This window comes from Rhinolophus sinicus, chromosome 2 (genome assembly GCF_057876585.1).
Source record: "Rhinolophus sinicus isolate RSI-liver-muscle chromosome 2, RSI-T2T, whole genome shotgun sequence".
In the NCBI taxonomy this organism is placed as follows: domain Eukaryota; kingdom Metazoa; phylum Chordata; class Mammalia; order Chiroptera; family Rhinolophidae; genus Rhinolophus; species Rhinolophus sinicus.
Window position 1 is genome coordinate 28,324,710 of NC_142502.1, and position 16,405 is coordinate 28,341,114.

Here is a 16,405-nt window from a genome sequence, read left to right on the forward strand (position 1 = left end):
TGTTTCCCACAGCCTTCCGTCCCACCTGATGGTTGGAATCCCCACTGTTTTTCACAGCCAGGTGTTGTGGGGGTTCCTGGTCCTGCAACCAGCACTCTGGGCTTGGGAGCCTGGTGTGGGGGTTTCTGGTCCCTTACTCCTCTGATGGGAAACACTGCAGCCAAGATCTGCCTCCTGATTCTCAACTGCCACACAAAGGTTTGGGGTCCATTCAGCATCTCTGCCCCTCCTACCAATTTTGACGTGGCTTCTTTATATTTTAATCTTAGAACTTCTGTGGGACTAGACTTCAGATAGTTTTCCAGGTTGATCGTTCTATAATTTAGTTGTAATTTTAATGTGTTCATGGAAGGAGGCAGGCACAGTGTTTATCTAGTCAGCCATCTTGTACCGTTTTAGGAACTACTTCTTAAAGTGATTAAAATACCTTGGAAATGACATCTTTACATTATTAAAGTACTTGCAATATTGTTTTCCTGCATGACTTTAAGATCTTCCATCTCTTCCTTGACTAAATATTAATCATGTGTTGCTTCATAGCCTCCTATGAATACATTCAGCCTAATTCCACTTTACATCCCTTCCACATTGATATCACACCCTTGAGTTCCATTCCCACATACAGGTATTTCTTAGGTTTCCGTTAATTTAGATTGGCAAAGTCATTCCCTCTTCTGGTCTTGTGTTGTATGTCCTCATGGGTCACACTTTGTACCTCATCCTTTGGGGCTGCTGGGACCTGAGTCTGATTATAGGCCTAAAGGCAAGGGGTGTTAGGGGTGGTCTGAGGAGGGCCAGTGATCCATTGTAAGGCAGCTAGCTCAGGTGAGAGGATTATAGCTTCTTCAAGCAAGAGGAACTGACCTCCTCAGGCAGCCGTGAGAAAGCTTCCTCTACTGGCAGTAAAGGCTTGACAGAATTTAGGGGTCAGAGGTTGCCAGTTTCATAGGGGCCTGCCTATCTGTCACCATCCTAATTTTTAGTATCCGTTTCCTTCCCAATCAATGCCAGAATTGCAGCAAAGGATGCCGTGGGAGTTTGAGAATTCAATTTGCATTTTAATTTAGCCACCTACAGAATTAGGCTTGGGGTATGGTTTTCAGAAACTCAGTCCTATGGCTATAGGAAATATGGGTTCCATTCTTTCAAAGTATTCATTGAAGCTTTCAGGTCCCTTATACAGAACTAGAACTCGTAATTTATAGCCTCTCTAGCTCATTATTTTATTCCCCTGTGTTCTCCCGTGCAGTTAAAAGAAACAAACCAACTCATTATACTTGTCATTTTAACAAAAATGTTGTATAAGGCAGCAAATACATGTCACCCAGAGCCTTTTCTTCTGTAGGCCCTTGCTCACAGGTATCTACAGATACTGTGAGTAAATGTTTTAGCATAGTAGGTAATGGGCTGCCAGTTTCTTTGCTACCACTGGATACAGGGTCTTTAATGCCTTCAAATGCCTCACAACATATTTAAAACTAATATGACAAGAATCATAGACCTAAACCCAAAAACTGAAATCATGAAAATTCAAAAAGAAGCACAGAAGAAAATAGTTGTGACGTTATTTTAGGCAAAGTGTTTAGACAAGAAACAAAAGCATTAACCATAAAAAATTTATCAGTTGGTTTTTATCAAAATTAACACTTTGTACTCTTCAAAAAATACTCTCAAGAAAATGAAAAGTCCAATATTCCTAACATATATTTCTAGAGGATTTGTACCCAGTCAACTCAATAATAATAAAACTTGAAATCTATTAAAAAATGGTCAAAAATGTCAATGGACAGTTAACCAAAGTGGACACATTAGAGGCCAATAATAACATGGACAAATTCCCAACATCACCATTCATAAAGTTTAAAACATGAGATACTATTACATAGCATCTAATATGGTTAAAATAAAAAGAAATGGCAATGACAAGTATTGACGAGGACTTGGAGCAATTGGAACATTCACAGATTGCTGGTGGGAGTACACAATGGTCTATTACTTTATAAGACAGTTTATAGTTTCTTTTATAGTTAAACATACGCTACCCATATGATCTAGCAATTCTTCTCCCAGGCATTTACCAAAAGAAATAATAGCATATTTCGATGCAAAAAATTGTGCATGGAGGTTCATACCAATACTATTAAGAACCCCAAACTGAACATAAATTCAAATGTCAATCAACAGACACATGGATAACAAGACATGAACTGATAATATACCTAATAAATGGAAAAATGTTACAGACCTTGAGCTGAGAGAAAGCAGCTGGTGACAGAAGAGCTCATAGTATATGATGCTATTTGCATGTCATTTTTATACCAGTAAAACTATTCAGTAGTGATAGAATGGAGACCAGTGATTGCCTAGGGCAGGAGGAGGGAGATGTGGGGATAGATTGACTATTAAAAGGGCACAAGGAAAATTGCTGAGGTGTTGGAAATATTCTATACCTTGGCTTTGGAGGTGGTTGCGTGGATGGATAGATTTATTATGTCATCAACCTGCACACTTTAAAAGTGTGAAATTTTCAAATACAAAGTACACCTAATATCAAAAAGCTGATTTTAAAAATGACCAGAAGTCATGCATCAGAAAAATATTTTTCATAGCCTCAGCTGAGATCTTTTCTAGAGCTCGAAGACAATAAGCTTAATTTCTCAAAGGTAACGTACAGAGTCATAATATAGGAATCTCCACTTTCCAGAAATTAAACATTTTGTTTTTTAAATATCTTCCACATTGTTCCTATTTAAAAAGAAACACAGAAAAGAACAAACAAAAACACCTTAGCAGAAACTACGTTTTGTTTGTCCATATAGTTCGTTTTATATCTCCTTGAGAAAAATACCTTGTACTCTGCTCTCCCACACTTCCAAATCAGAATTATTAAAGCTAAACCTGAAGCATTCCAGTGTTTAATATATAATTCTGGATTTCATTTCTTTAATACAAAGAAATACTGGAAGTGATGAAGAGTTTTATTGAAAGAGCTTTAGTGACAAACATAAATCATAAATAAATTGTTCTTACAAAAATAAAAATGCAATCTCAGTAATTAGTAAAAATAAACAACATGGCTTTCAAATTCTGGACAAAGGTTTTCAAAGACAGGCACTATTTCCATTTCCTTTTCTATTTCATGAAAAGGACAAATGTCATCAAGGGATTAGAAGTGCAGAACTTACTTATAGCATAAATATAATCATTACTAAAGTTTCTTTCTTTCCACACATTGCACTATGGGGATTCAATCTTAAGGGCTTTGGATATTTGCAATTATTTAGCTACTTTCTTGAGGGGGCAGAGTGTTTTGAGTGTTATTCTAGCTCTGATAAATTAGGAAAAGATGCTAATAAAATGTGGCATTTCGTATATGCATTACAACAGCTCTTGGAAGACTAACACTTCTCAGATAAGAAATCCTAGGTAATGCAAAGAAAGATTTCTACAATTTAAATAAACAGAATTATATGTAATGATAAAATTAACTGCTTATTCAGTTCAAAGTAAATTATTTTGAGATGAAGCTATGAGTCAGTTTCCAAATACGAAAATAAGAATTTGTACTTACAGAGAACTAGGGCCAAAATGTACTGGCAATTGCTGACATATTGTACACACTATTTTTAAAGGACTTTGAAAATGACATATGTGGAATGACATGTTTGGCCGTAGAGGATGATAGCTTTTCCAGGTATCAAAACAGAGAATCATGGGCAGTGATTTGCCGGCTCCTGTAGCTACACAGCTCTGCTACGAGAACGTGAACGGATCCTGTGTCAAAACTTCCTACTCGCCAGGCCCCCGCATGATTCTGTACACGGTGTTTGGCTTTGGCTCTTTGCTGACTGTATTTGGAAACTTCTTGGTGATGACTTCAGTTCTTCATTTCAAGCAGCTGCACTCTCCAGGCAATCTTCTCATCGCTTCCCTGGCCTGTGCTGATTTCTTGGTGGGAGTCACTGTGATGCCCTTCAGCGCTGTGAGGTCTGTGGAGAGCTGCTGGTACTTTGGGGAGACTTACTGTAAATTTCACTCTTGTTTCGATGGGTCATTCTGTTATGCTTCTATCTACCACTTGTGTTTTATTTCTCTCGATAGATACATCGCAATCACTGACCCTCTGGTCTACCCTACCAGGTTCACTGCATCTGTTTCTGGCATATGTATTGCCTTCTCCTGGCTCCTTTCCATTATTTATTATTTTTCCCTTTTTGGCACAGGGGCAAATGAAGCTGGGCTGGAGGAACTAGTAAGTGCTCTCACCTGTGTGGGAGGTTGTCAAATTGCAGTGAATCAAAGTTGGGTATTGGTAAATTTTCTATTATTTTTCATACCCACGCTTGTGATGATGATTGTTTACTTCAAGATTTACCTCATTGCTAAACAGCAGGCTAGAAAAATTGAAAGTATGAGCAATAAGACTGTGAGATCGTCAGACAGCTACAAAGACAGAGTGGCCAAGAGGGAGAGAAAAGCCGCAAAAACATTGGGCATCGCAGTGGTAACATTTCTGATTTCATGGTCGCCATACTTGATTGGTACAATAATTGATGCCTTCCTAGGTTTCATCACACCCACCTATATTTATGAAATATTAGTTTGGATTGCTTACTATAACTCGGCTATGAACCCCTTGATCTATGCTGTATTTTATCCTTGGTTTCGAAAAGCCATCAAACTGATTGTCACTGGTCAAATCTTAAGAGAGAATTCCTCAACAATAAGTTTATTTTCTGAGTAGGTTCTGTATTTTGATTGTGAGGTTTGAAAATAGATTCTGAGTGGACTCAAAATGGGGAGAAAAATATTGATCATAAATGTGCAAGATCTTCTTAGGTAAAAGCATAGAATTCTGCTTCAATTTTGACCCAAACACGTAAATTCAAGTTCAACGTTCTGTGGTAAAGATAGCATTAAAATCTGATTGTAATGAAAACAGCACAGCCTTATAGCCAGAAATGACTGTGTTACAGTACTCTGACATTTAATACTGTGATCTTGGGTTGCTCAGTTCTCTCTGATTCTCACTACGGTTCTCTATTTAATCACCCCTCCCTTGTAGTATTCTTGAGAAAATGTAAAATAAATAATAAATAAGATTTTATATATATATATATAATCATAATCCTGCCTTTTATTACTTTATATTGGTTTAATCCCTGGCTATATCTTTTCTCAGTTCCTATGTAATATTTTTTCTATTAAAATTTAAATGCAACTAAGAGATACTCAGAGAGGTGGTGGCTCCTTGCTCAGAGAGGGCAAAGGACTGAATCTGCACTGTCTGGTGTTCAGCTTTGCAGAACCAAAAATGTGATTTCAGAGTCACATACAATCAGTCCAGACATAGAGCATTAAGTATAATATCAACTTAGCTATTTACAGTGAGAGATGTAACCAGTGTCATAAGTAATAACGTTCCCTTTATTCAGGGAGCTTCTTACTGGTGAGTAAGTCTGCTCATAAAATTACATTAGAGTTCAGAAGTGGTACCAGTTAACATATGTTTAAAGCAAGGGCTTTAATCTTGTCATTCATTATTTTACTTTATTTTGAAATTAACTTATTCATTATCACTTAAATTGGGCATTGTTTCAAAATTATTTACAGGGGCTTCAAGGATGTAGAAAAGCATAATTTTAAAAAATGTTCAAAAAAAGAAAGAAAACTGAAATGAAGTATATAAAATAAAGCCAAGACAAAGGCTGGAAAATAGAGTGTTTCCTATGACCCATAAACTTGGTTCCAAAGCTAAAAAGGGAAACTGAATTAGTTGTGCAATTCACAGTGGATAAACCAAGCCAGTTATTTCAGAGAGTTTTCTTGCTAGTAAAACTGAAGGGTGCTGTATGTTTCATGAACAATGTAAATAAATTACTTGATTCTTTCTACATTTTGTTTTGTCGCAATAAGACATCAAGATTTTACAATCAGATTATCCTGTTTTGGGGCAGGGAGTGAATATATATAGATAGATTCTTGCTGTGTTTCTTTAATTTCTAACTGATGTAATAAAGCATTATCTATTAGCACATCATTTCTAACTATTGTCACACAAATGCTTTAAATGGGTAAGCCTCTTCTAAGAGTGAGTTATTTCTGATTATACTGTTCTTAGGAGAAACTCTTGTCTTTATTTCATTTCACAGATGAAGAAAGTCACCCTAGACTGTTTAGTGTCACTTTACCCACAATCCTTCAGTTCCAACATTGAATATCATCAATTTATTTTGTTTCTTGTGGTTTCACTATAGTAACTCTTTCTAATCCTGTTCTGCAAGCTACCGAATAAACATACTGCCTCATTTTAAATATAAAGAAGCTAGATGAAAGTGTTTAAGAAATCTAATGAATATTATAAAGGCTCTGGGTTCAAATAAGTATTTGTGACATCTAGTTTAATACATTTACACTTATCTTTCCTTTTTTAAAAATAGCCTTTCTAATATATTAGCAAATCATCTAATTTTATCACTTCCTTTCCAAGATCAACATAATATTCTGTCTATTTTTATGAGTGTTTGAAAACTTTCATTATAAAAGACACAAGCTACTGTCATCATTATTCTCTTCTGTGAACCACTCTGGTTGTGTGGGGACCAATCTATTGGCCTTTGCTACAAAGAACATTTATTGAGTGCTTATGGTATGTAATACATGAGTTCTGGAACCAAAGGATATAACAGTAAAAGCAATTTAAACCTAATATATATTTATGTTGATGGGACACTCATTCTGTGCATGGAATTGTCTTAACTTCATTAACTCACGTCATCTTCACAACAACCTTATGAGCAAGGGGATATTATTACTTCTATTTTAAAATGAGGAACCTGAGGCATTAAGGAGTCACATGCCCCTGCTGGCATACTTTGTTTAACAATAGAACCAATATGGACACCCAGGGGCCAGAGAGTAAGTGAAGTAACCACTAACTTCTTCCTCTCCTTACGAAAGAGAATGTGGCCACCCTCCATACTCAACTGGTTGAGAAAATTTGGAATACATGTTTTTATACACATTTCTGCAAATTAAAAAAAGTAACCATCATAAAGAAAAGTTCATTATAAGCAAAGTTCTTTGGGGAGAGGGGGACATTGGAGGGAGTAATTAATTTGCTGTGACATAAAATTTTAATGTACTGTTTTCCACTCATCACATCTTTTCATTATTGAAATCGTATTTTTTTTAATGAGATTTTATTCCCCTGAGGCTGAATTGGAGGGTCATTTAGATTAACTGTGTCTTAATACAGTTAATTACTAAGGCAGGGTTGGTCTTGACATCAAGCAAAATCATGATCTTATTGTTTTATAGTACTTATTTATTTGGTTCCTCTGTGCCTTTTCTGCACACAAATCACTTCAACTCATCTAAGCATTGCCGAGGGATTCGAAATTTCATCTAGCTTTATCCTAAGGATTTTATTAGTTCATTATTATAGATAAAATATAATTATGTTTGCAAATTATACACCCTTAATAGCTCAGGTATTTAACAGGAACTAAAGTTTCCTTTTATATTTTTTCCATGTGTAAAGATTAAAACAATGGAGACAATAATGGAGAAAATAATGGAGATGGATTTCTATGCATCCTTTCTTAGGGACCACTATGTTCATTGTGTCTGTGACATTACTTTCTGCTTTTTAAGGATTTGCTGTGCATTTTTGTTTCCCCCAAAACTGTGTTATTCAAGAAAATGTCCCTTCTTTTCATTTTTATAGTGCCAGCAGAAACCTTCCACTGTACTTGGAAATAAAGAATAATCAATAAATATTTAGTGAACAAATAGGTGTGTATTTCCTTTAACTGTAGAAATATTTTAATAAGTTTATATAAAATGGGCATTGTCATATTAAGAAAATATGAATCAGCATGAATCATTTTTTATGCATCCAAGTGGTTATCATTATCAATGTTGCAGACACCGCATGTGTTGATTTGTGGTGTATGTTTGTGACCATTCATGGAAATGAGTGTTCTGAATCGACCTCTGGAAAGAGCCTCCCTCTAACTGTAGGATAGTGGTAGTTGAATTCAAGGGACAGAGACATTCTCAAATAAAAAGTTTCATGTTTTTCCACGTTCCCCTTACTTCCCATTCATTAGACCATGATGATGGACTCACAAAATATTCAAACTGAAAATTACCTTTAAAATAATCAAATCTAAGCCATCCTTTTTTAGATGTAAAGTGCAGCTTAAGTAACCTGAGCAAGGTCAGACAACCAGAACCTCATGAATTCATGTAGGGATCTGGCCACATTCCAGCGGTGTCCAGCTGTCCACCCTCGTCTTCTCCAATATCTGGTCACCGTGCAACCTCCCCTTTCTGAGGATTACTCATCTCTCCAACTCTCTTCCATTAGATATGCCTTGCCTGCTTCTATATATTCAAATACATATCCATATATATTTCTCCATTAGTTTTGAGAGATTCTATAGGATTTCAATTATAATTTTAGCTAGAATTAGAATGGAATTCTGTTTTTCAAAAAAAATCCCTGAGTTGTTGGGGTTATCACTTTGTCAGTGGTGTAAATGTCTAATCCTCATGTTGTTTTTGTACACCTGAAACTAATAAAAAAGAAAAAAAAGGGGGAAACGATCCCTGTGAACTTTTAAAGCATTTCTCTGTTGCCTCCTGAGACCTACTGTACTGCTAAGAAGTGTGATGCCAGCATGCTGGTCACTCCTTTGGCTTGAACTACCTCCCTCTGGCACCTGTCCTAGGAGCTCTTTCACATCGTCTTTTCATACTTGTCTGAATGTGTTGCCTGCGGTTTGTTTGTTTTTTTTGTTTTTTTTTTCATTTGTCTTCTTTGCACACGGTCAATACTTTTAATTTGAAGACTTAGACCTTTCTTTACCCCAAAGAAACTTTCTGGGCAATTGTTTTTAATATTGTCTTCCTTTTACTCATTGATTGCTCTTTCTGGGACTTAGAATTTCTTTCAAGTTCTATTCACGAGAACAGTTTTTACCTGTCTGATAGCCATCTGTGGTGTGTATTTTGGGTCATATTTTTCTCTACTCTGGTTTTTCAGTCGATTTAATCCCATCTGATTTTTTTTTCAGATATGCTTTTGAAGTCATTTCAATGGGACTTCAGATCAGGTAAGTAAAATTATGTGCTCAGTTATCTTGACAGGGCTGATCTTCAGATGGTATGCACCAATTCAACCATTCCAATTGGGAAAATGTTGAAATGCTTCAATACTAGTTGGGAAATAGCTATTGTTCTAGCACCCACACAAACCCTTGTTACCCTACCCCTGGCTCCATCTCTCCAATCTCCATGGTTCCTCATGATCCAGCAACTGAAAGATCTCCAGGTCCTCCTCTGCCTCTTAGAATAGCATCCATTCTGATTGGTCATTGCCCACATCTTGCCATATGGTTTTCAGAGCTCTGAAATATCAACCCTTAATATTGACCCAGAAATCAAGCGGTCACATTTTGATGAGGAATTCATCACAAATAATGCATTCTTGATCATGAAAGGTTAAATAAAGGAGATTTAAGAATCTCCTTTAAATAAAGGCGTATTTAAAATGACTAAATGATTGTTTAGTTAGTTACGTCTAAGAAATGAAGGCGATCTCTCAAAATGAATGGTAGGATGGTGGGAAGTATTCTTCAAATTATTCAGGAAAAGCATGAAGAAATGGGACTCTAGTCATCAGATTTGTGCCTCCTGGGGTATAATTGAGACTCTTGGCCCACTGAATATGTCACAAGATTTGGAACAGTCTGCACTTGGTGATTTGCAAACAGAAAATAGCTGCCCTATTTTATGTACTAGTGCACACAGACTTGCTCTAACCCTCCATTCTCAATGTTTTAAAACACTGGGGGCAGATTGCATAGGCGTCCATGAAATTATGGAGATTTAAAAATCCCATAAAAAGTCCATTCTAATTCTAAATGTGACTTAAAATCACATCCAATTTAGCATTTTTATCTTTCTTATTTTAGTCAGGGCTACCTAATCCTAGGCCTCAGGATTCTGTAATGGGGAGGGGGATAAACCTGATTTATGGTGTTCTTTTTTCCTCTTTCCTTTTTTTCTTATAACCCCATCCACCCTGCACAGTTGAGCAGGAATGGAATAAGGACAATATTAATAATGAGAGAAAAGTTTTCTCACTCGGCCTGGTAATGCCATAGGCCTGATGGACAGTGCCCTGCAAATGTAGGCTCTGTCATGCGGTACATGGGTGACTCATTTTGGGAGAGCCTGCCCAGTGTCCAATTCCCAATGTGCATGAGCCACTCCAGATGACCTCTTTCTACTTCTCTCTAGAGTCTGTCTATGAGTGGAAACCTTACAGGTTTTTGCTTCTGGAGTCTCTGTCCAGACGACCACACCATTGAACAATGTGTTGGGAACATGATTCAAGCTTCATTCCCTCTTTAGATCTGCTTATTTAATAATCTCGCTGACCTGCCCTGTGTTTACGTTGAGCAGAGGCAAGTAGACTAGGAGAGACATGGCTGGGAGGAGAATTGGGCTGGCAGGGAGAGAAGCCCCTACTGTCACTGCTCCCAGTGGCAAAGATGCAGGAGTTTCATGGGCTACTAGACACGTGGGAGCCAGTCAGGCTCGGCCCTTCTGGCAGGTCTCCCAGTTCAGGGTGCACAAAGTTCTGTGACACATCCCACAGGGCTTGAGGAAGATGTTGGAAACATCAAACCAGCACTGATCTCAGGATCAGGAACTAGGGAATGGAAATGCCTCCTGCAGGGATGTCTGAAGCACCCAGATATGCTCTGCATGACAGGGACTCTATCGGAGGGCTCACTACACAGAGGTCGTGTCCACCAAGTAAAGGTCACAAGGAGACCAAATTTGGTGTCAAATCATGCTGCTCCTTTTCTTCTCCTCTCTCCTCTACGCTGTGGAATAGAGCAGAAAAGGAATAAAAATTCAGACATGCCTCTTCCCTACAACCAGGCTTTTTAAACTTAGAACCTCCTAGTTCTGGACACGGTAGGGCAAGGATAGTCCATTAGATATAGATTGTAGATCTAGTCCAGAGTAGACCAGAATGAAAATCTTTAACACTCAGAGTGACTGGACATCTGTCTGAGATCTCAGGCCTGGATGATGATGGAAGAATTGCTCGAGCTCATTTGGATAATGTGATTGGATAAAAATTAATTTTGTGTTGTTTCTCACCCTGATATAAGTATTCCATAAGCAGTTAATGTACATTTCTAAAAAAATGCCTGTTAAACACAAATGAATTATGTGATAAATAGAATGAGAGTTGATTCAGTTATACAACATTTTGAAGATTTGCTTGGACTGTTAATTAGATATATTGATAGTATGTTATTAACACCAACCACCGTTCAGTTACGGTTTAACTCTTTGACCCTGCTTTGTGTTCAGGTACTTCTAGCCTCTAACGCCAAGAGACAAGAATACAAAACATTCTCACCCTTTCCGCTCATTAACAAACTTCTGAGTTTGGGCACTGGAAAGACCACAGAGATAATTAATGCATCTTTTTCCCACCTCTATCATAATGAGGACTGTCCCACACTTTCAGACACTGGGGATATGGCTTATTTAATGGATTTTTATGTTAAAATTGTTTTAGAGAATTTGAAAGCCTAAGGGTTGAGTGTAGATGGTGTAAGGTAACCGAAGTTTGCCTCTACAGCCTGTCCTTGGTGTTAGAATCATAACCCCCTGAAAAACATGACCACTGACTTAACTTGATCTTTATCTGATACAAATGCATTTACTCAAGATGGTCTTATGAGCAAGATAGGAAATCATTTATGTGCAAGAATTTTAGAGGCTTTAAGAAGCGCCTCCGATTTACATCTCACCTCAGCATAAGGCTACGTGCTCTTTATTGACTAATCCCAAATATGAAAATATAAAGTAACTTAGATTTCTAATAAGTTCAATAGTGTAACAAAAAAGGTAAAAAAAAATGGAGGACAATCCTCCTCTTTTCATAGACTGTAACTTATATTAATTTCTCTATGTGGTTGATTTCTTGGACATCTGCTCCCATTGGATCATATCAGGTTTATTATCGTTCATTACTATTTCACCGTCTCTAATGGTTGGAGTCGAGCAGATGCTGCCCCGGTTTGTTTTGAGAGGCATAATAGTGTTACCTGCTGAAATATCACCTTTGCTATTAAAAATACTAATGGGTCAGGATAGTGATTCCTAGAAATTTGGGTTTCAGAAATAATAAAATTGGATAAAAATTGGGGGACTAGCAAATAACCAACTTTTAACTTTACCAGCTAAGAACATCAAAAATAGCAGCAGCAGCAGCAGCAACTGTATGTACTTTGACAATATTTCATTAAAGTGTGGTGTAATATCTAAAGTATGGAAAAGGCATTATTTAACAATAAAGGACAGTACTGTAAATTGAATAAATGTTCTATTATGAAACACTTACTCCATCATTCTTAGTTTTCTCCTATTTCTGACCAATGAGAAGTTTGCCACAGTCCAGCTCATTGCCAGACTGGCATTTCCACATAACTGGCTTAGAATTTGAAAGCAACAATAAAATGCATAAATACTGAGAAATTACTTTAGAAATATGTTTCCTTCGGTTTAGGTCTTTGCACCTCCTAGAACCCTGGCTTCACCTGAGGACTGTGACAGGTATGATTTAAATTTTTATATAAATATTTTAATTCACCTGAGAAAGGAGAAACTAAATTATATTTTCCCTAGATGTATATGAGCAGGTTCAACTCTTACAAAAGTCCTCAATTTTCCACATGCTAATTAACATCAGATATTATTGATCATTCTAATATTTGCCAATTTGATATATAAAACTCTGTTACATTTTTAAATTATTTGTACAATTGGCATCTTAATGTATTTAATAACCATTTACAATTTTCCTCTGTAAAATTGCCTATTCATTTGTTTCGTGGAATGTTTGTCTCTGCCTTACTTTTTAAAAAAGATTTTATAGTTTTAAACCAATTAACCCTTTTTCATCATATATGTTGCCAATGGTTTTTCCTGGTTGTCTTTTCTTTTCTCCCTAAACATGGCTTTGTTTTCTTTTGAAGTTTCAAAAAATTTAATTAAGTGTGTGAATCTATATGGATTTTCTGTTCCACCAATGAAATCTTACAAAAGCTATATTTTCTCTAATTTTTTAACATCATCTATTTTTTTCCATAAACTGGAAGAAATCAGTATTGATTTTGTGAAATACACGAAGCAAGATGCTTAACATTTGTCCCAAAAAGTTATATGCCATATCAAGATTTCTTATATAAACCATTCTTTCTTTCCCCATAACTTCTAATCATTTTTATTTTTTATCATGGATAATGTATAAACTTTGAATGGTGTTTATATATATATAAAAAAAAAAAAGGCAGAAAATTTCCCTCCATCATGACTGGTAGGTAAAACAGCACACCTCATGTAAAAGGAGAATCACTACTGCTAAAATTGTTGCATTTGCTCATGGTTATTTCCACAATTACAAAATACCACGCAAAATATCAAATATGTGTCTTGTCTTGAGTCAAAACAGATGACGTATATGGACCGGAAATCTATAGGAGCCTCAGAAAGACTGAACCTCATAAACAAGCGGCTCAAAATGAATTCAAAGCTAACTGAGTCCAGAGAAAGACAGAAACACAAGACTTTCACAGGGAACATGGAACCAGGAAACCTTTGAAAAATGACAGAAAGGTAAGCTTGGTAGGCAAGACAAAAGAGATACAAGAGGCCTGGAAGAAGAAAATAATCAACAACTGACAGAGCAGGGAAGAGCACAGATTTGAGGAAACTAGAAAATATGAACTTTATGTCAACCACTATTAGTAAATATGTTTCTATCAAATGCTTAAACACATTCACTTCACAAAGAAAGTAAAAGCATAAGGGTTATGCTGCTGAAATTGAGGTACCATTTCTCCTCCGCAATTTAAGGAATCATTACCACACACTGTATTTCATATCATAATTATTCTGAAAGTTTCAATCACATTTTCAATTAATTTCAAATTTTTAAATTATCTGTTTGGAATTTAGGCTTATTTAGAAATTAAATTTATGGTTGATGAACTGACTTTTATTAGAGGGAACTTATAAGTTTTATTGCTCTTCTAAACCAAGGGTGAAAAAAAAATCATCAATCAAATGATTTAGAGCAAAGTTATAATTACTGAACCAGCAAAATATCTCATGAAATATGAAGATGTTATAAAACCCAAGAATAAATTAATGAATGAACCCATTACATATGGTAACTATGAGATCAAAAACACTAACTGTGATACCCCAGGTTTTAGCTGCTTTTCTCTCTCTCTTAGGCACCCTGGTCTTGCATTTCCTTGATAACGCTTCTACTTTCTACTAATCATTTTCATTTGTTTTCTAGCCCCAAGTATTACTGTACAAAATCATCTAAACAAAGATGGATGTGAAAATAATAGAAATTCTATCAATATGCAATTTGATTTATAAGAAGTTGGCACTACCTATGAAGTAGAGGTCAGTTACAAATTCCTCCATCCCATCCTCATGGGTGATTGTATACAAGGCGCAAAATCCAGGACACGCTGAAGCAATTTCCTGGAATCAACACCGTGCATACATTAAGTACAATAGATTAACTGCTACCCAAATGTTTCCCTTGGGAAAATAAGGAAAGCAAAAAAAACAAACAAACAAAAAACAACCCCACAACAAAAAGACACACACACAAAAAGCAACAGCCCCTTGAAGTCAATCACAGAGAATTTTTTTGACAAGTTGAGAGTGAGTATAAAACTTTGTAAGGAAAGTAGAAAGGATTGAAAGAAAACAAACATTTTTTAAGGTTCCAAAGGGAAGAGTCAATGGAATGAAAAGAAAAAGGGAGGGCAGGAAGTGTCCGCAGGGAGTGGCGCAGTGAGCTCTGCCACACTTAACAAATAGGATTTAACATTTATTCATCAAATAAATATTTTTGGAGAAGTGACAAAGAAGTACACATCCTAATATAACTGAAAAACATGGAGTTATCCTATTAAGTTTGAAGAAAAAGTTTTTTCCTCTTCTTTAATAGTCTTACTTGATTTTCAAAAACTCATTTCAATTGGAAAATGTAAAGATGTCTTCGACTTACTCAATCCAATTGTTTATAGTTGTTCAGAGAACAAATTCACAGATGATGAATTGTCCTTGAAAATCTGACCATTCACAATAAGTTTTATGGCTTTCCGAAACCATGGGTAAAATAAAGCATAAATCAAAGGGTTCACGGCTGAGTTATAATAAGCACACCTGCAGCAAATCTCATAAATATAGGCAGGGGTTATGAAGCCCATAAAGGCATCAATCACTGAGTCAATACTATAAGGTAACCATGAAATCATAAATGCTATCACTGTGATACCCAGGGTTTTAGCTGCTTTTCTCTCTCTCTTGGCCACTCTGGATTTATAACTGTTTAAGGATGATTCTGTTTTGCCACCAGTAGTTTCAATCCTTTTAGCCTGTTTTCTAGCCACAAGAAAAATATTACTATAGAGAATGATCATCACGATGGTAGGTATAAAGAAGAATAGGAAATCTATCAACACCCAGTCTTGATTTACAACAACTTGACAACCCCCTATACAGTTGAGGGCACTAGATAATTCCTCCAGCCCATCGTCATTGGCACCTGTATAGAATACGGCCCCGCTGTACGCAAGGGGCAGGATCCAGGAAATGCTGACACATATCCCTGACACAGACACCGTGACCTTGGTAGGATAGACCAGAGGGTCAGTAACAGCAATGTACCTGTCGATGGAGATGAAGCACAAATGGAAGAGAGAAGAGTAACAGAATGCCACATCACAGCACGTGTGGAAAGTACAGAAGCTTCGCCCAAAGTACCAGCAGCTCTCCACCGACCTGACCATGCTGAAGGGCATCACGGTCACCCCCACCAGAAAGTCAGCACAGGCCAGGGAGGCGATGAGGAGATTGGTTGGAGAGTGCAGCTGCTTGAAGTGAAGGATTGAAGTCATCACCAGGAGGTTTCCAAACACGGCCAGCACAGCCCCAGAGGCAAACACTGTGTAGAGAATCAGGCGGGGTCCGGGCGAGTAGGGGGTTTTCACACAGGACCCGGTCAAGTTCTCATAGCAGAGCCGCGCAGATGCAGGGGGGGACGAGTTGCCGCTCATGATGCTCCACTTTATATTTGAAGAATGCTGTCTTCTTGATTATCGCAAGAAGTATAAGATTCTAATTCTCTGTACTCCTGGAGGAAAAACATAAAGTCATCAGGATGGTGGAGGCAATTATCGGATATTACAAACTTTTTTTTTAAATTTTCCAATATTTATTATAAATCTCAAATGTTTTCTATAACAAAACGCAATACAACAAAAATTATATTGTA

At 36.7% G+C, this 16,405-nt stretch overlaps 2 protein-coding genes across 2 annotated transcripts; one reads left to right on the plus strand and one right to left on the minus strand.

Moving 5' to 3' along the window:
• The first annotated feature begins 3,697 nt into the window (after positions 1–3,697).
• On the plus strand, positions 3,698–4,744 carry LOC141571799 (trace amine-associated receptor 7a-like). Its single transcript, XM_074333959.2, has one exon. It carries the CDS (start codon positions 3,713–3,715, stop codon positions 4,742–4,744), a length of 1,032 nt encoding a protein of 343 aa, XP_074190060.2. The 5' UTR covers positions 3,698–3,712.
• Positions 4,745–14,427: 9,683 nt separating this feature from the next.
• LOC141571798 (trace amine-associated receptor 6-like) lies at positions 14,428–16,405 on the minus strand. Its single transcript, XM_074333958.2, has one exon. The coding sequence runs from the start codon at positions 16,185–16,187 to the stop codon at positions 15,150–15,152; it is 1,038 nt and encodes a 345-aa protein (XP_074190059.2). The 5' UTR covers positions 16,188–16,405; the 3' UTR covers positions 14,428–15,149.

Excerpts from the sequence above, each read along its gene's own strand:
- LOC141571799 (XM_074333959.2), top strand. The coding sequence starts at position 3,713 with ATGGGCAGTGATTTGCCGGCTCCTGTAGCTACACAGCTCTGCTACGAG.
- LOC141571798 (XM_074333958.2), bottom strand. The coding sequence starts at position 16,187 with ATGAGCGGCAACTCGTCCCCCCCTGCATCTGCGCGGCTCTGCTATGAG.